The sequence below is a fragment of the Glycine soja genome, chromosome 2, assembly GCF_004193775.1.
Source record: "Glycine soja cultivar W05 chromosome 2, ASM419377v2, whole genome shotgun sequence".
In the NCBI taxonomy this organism is placed as follows: domain Eukaryota; kingdom Viridiplantae; phylum Streptophyta; class Magnoliopsida; order Fabales; family Fabaceae; genus Glycine; species Glycine soja.
The window spans coordinates 43794190-43796542 of NC_041003.1; the positions used below are offsets into that span (position 1 = coordinate 43794190).

General features: G+C 32.2%; 1 protein-coding gene across 1 annotated transcript; it reads left to right on the forward strand.

The window, feature by feature from the left end:
* The first annotated feature begins 265 nt into the window (after positions 1–265).
* On the forward strand, positions 266–1000 carry LOC114376646. Its single transcript, XM_028334854.1, has one exon. It carries the CDS (start codon positions 266–268, stop codon positions 998–1000), a length of 735 nt encoding a protein of 244 aa, XP_028190655.1.
* The last annotated feature ends 1353 nt before the right edge of the window (positions 1001–2353 follow it).

Genomic DNA, 2353 nt, shown 5'->3' on the forward strand with positions numbered 1-2353 from the left:
TAAATGTAATATAATGACTAAAGATAAATCTAATAGATATAACAACTATATAAAATTAGAATATATTATCATATCTTCTAACATATATATATATATATATATATATATATATATATATATATATATCAAATCCTTTCCCTTACCTTCCCTTCATCTCTCTCTCAAATCTCTTCCCTTACCTTACCTTCCCTTCATCTCTCTCTCAAATCTCTTCCCTTCCCTTACCTTCCCTTCATCTCTCTTATTTCTTTTTCTTCTCACCGCCATGACGGACAACAAGAGTTCTTTCCATCCGGCTCTTGCGGTTTTCAATGTACAGAACCATATCTCCATCACTCTTGAAATAGAGAATGTCCAATTCTCTACATGGGCAGAGCTTTTTAAAATTACCACACGTTCTCATAAGATCCTTCATCACATTATTCCTCCTGTCAATGGCAAAGAGAAGGTACATGCGATTGAGGATGAAAAGGAATTATGGTCGACTCTTGATGCTACGGTTCTTTCTTGGCTTTATACAACCATCTCCAATGACTTGTTGCATACAATTATTGAACCCGATGCCATGACCATGGATGCTTGGAATAGGTTGAGAGATATTTTTCAAGACAACAAACATTCTCGTATGGTAACTCTTGAGGACGAATTCTCCAATACTAAGATGGAGAATTTTCCAAATGCTTCGGCATATCGTCATCGTCTCAAGTCCCTTGCTGATCAGTTGAAAAATGTTGGAGCACTAGTGTTGGAGAGCCGCCTCGTCATTCAACTTGTTTTGGGTCTCACAAGTGCATATCGAGGTGTAGGGACGTTAATTCGGCAGAGTGATCCTCTACCTCCGTTTTATCAGGCTCGATTGATGCTCACACTTGAGGAAGTCGGATTGGCAAGGGAGGTTGCCACGGGTTCGGAGTTGGCAATGGTAGCTGCCTCACAATCCGTTTATGACTCAAATTCCTCACATTGGACCAGTAGCATCATGGGAAGTAGTACCGTGTGAAGCCGTATGGATATCGCAAGAATTCTGGAAAAAATAAATTCCGGTGGCAATGGTCGTGGTGGAAAATTCGGTCGTTGTTTGATGATTTTAGGAACAGTCTCAATGTTGGTCGTCCTCCTACTTTGACTGCGGGGGTGTGTTAAGATATATGTGAATATATTTAATTTGTTAAGCATATAATTAGTTTCCTAAATATATACTTACCTAAATTACAACAATATGCTTACCTAAATTAAATATATTCACATATATCTTAACAATACATAATTCTTCTATTGAATTCCATTCATACTGCCTTAAACCCTCTCCTCTTGAAAAAAAAATTGAACAACTTTTTAGGGTGAGTGAGCTGGAACATTGAGAGTAGAGTTTGTGATAGGCCATCATTAGTTAGCTGTTGAACCCCATCACTTTTAGTTTTGCAATTGAAATCCCCTAATCCCTTCTCTCTTGTGATATTTTCTTTTCTTGAAATTTGTTCTCATCCTTTAAATTTTCAAATATCACAATCATAATTTCTCTGTATGATCCATTTGAATATCAGAAATTTTCTATTCAGTAATGCTATATGTTACGAAACCATTTTGCACTAAGAATATAATTCCACCGGTTTAATTTTTTTATGCACAAAGCATGATGCATGATCCTTTTCCTATTTGCGTCTTTAAATTTTTAGTTGGTCTCTTAATTTTTTAGTCACCTAGGCCCTTTAAAATACATAAATCATGCAGTCAATTGTTATTATATAATACACTAAGTAGGCTCAATCTTTATTGTTAGTGATGTATTTTTAAAAAATAATCATTGATTATTTTTCCTTTTCGTTTGTCGAGGTTTATATCTGCCAGCGCATAAAATTCTTCACTGTAGATTTTTTTAAGCAACCTGTAGAATTATTATTGTTGTAAAAATAATTTAAAGGAAAATTATAAGGTTGACAACAACCTTCTCAAATTGAAAAAAAAATAAACTAAAAACTAAAAATGAAAACTGACCATTTTTAAAAAAATAAAAACTTGGAAAGTAAATTTATCCCAAATGGAGTCATGTATGTGTTTGATATTTTGAGTGTTGACAAAATTAATTTTAAATAAAATTGATTTTATATAATTAATTTGGATTAAAACTAATTTTAAAGTAATGTGCTATAATTTTCATAAAATTATAAGAGGATTACTAGGATTAAAATTAATTTTGACAAAATTGATTTTAAAGTACAATTAGAACAAAAAATTAATCATATATATATATATATATATATATATATATATATATATATATATTTATTGGAAACTTATGGTATAGTAAAGACCCAAGCCAATTGTAAACAATTAGAAATAGGTACAAAAAGAA

Bases quoted from the DNA above. Each gene is read 5' to 3' on its own strand.
- LOC114376646 (XM_028334854.1), top strand. From the start codon at position 266: ATGACGGACAACAAGAGTTCTTTCCATCCGGCTCTTGCGGTTTTCAAT.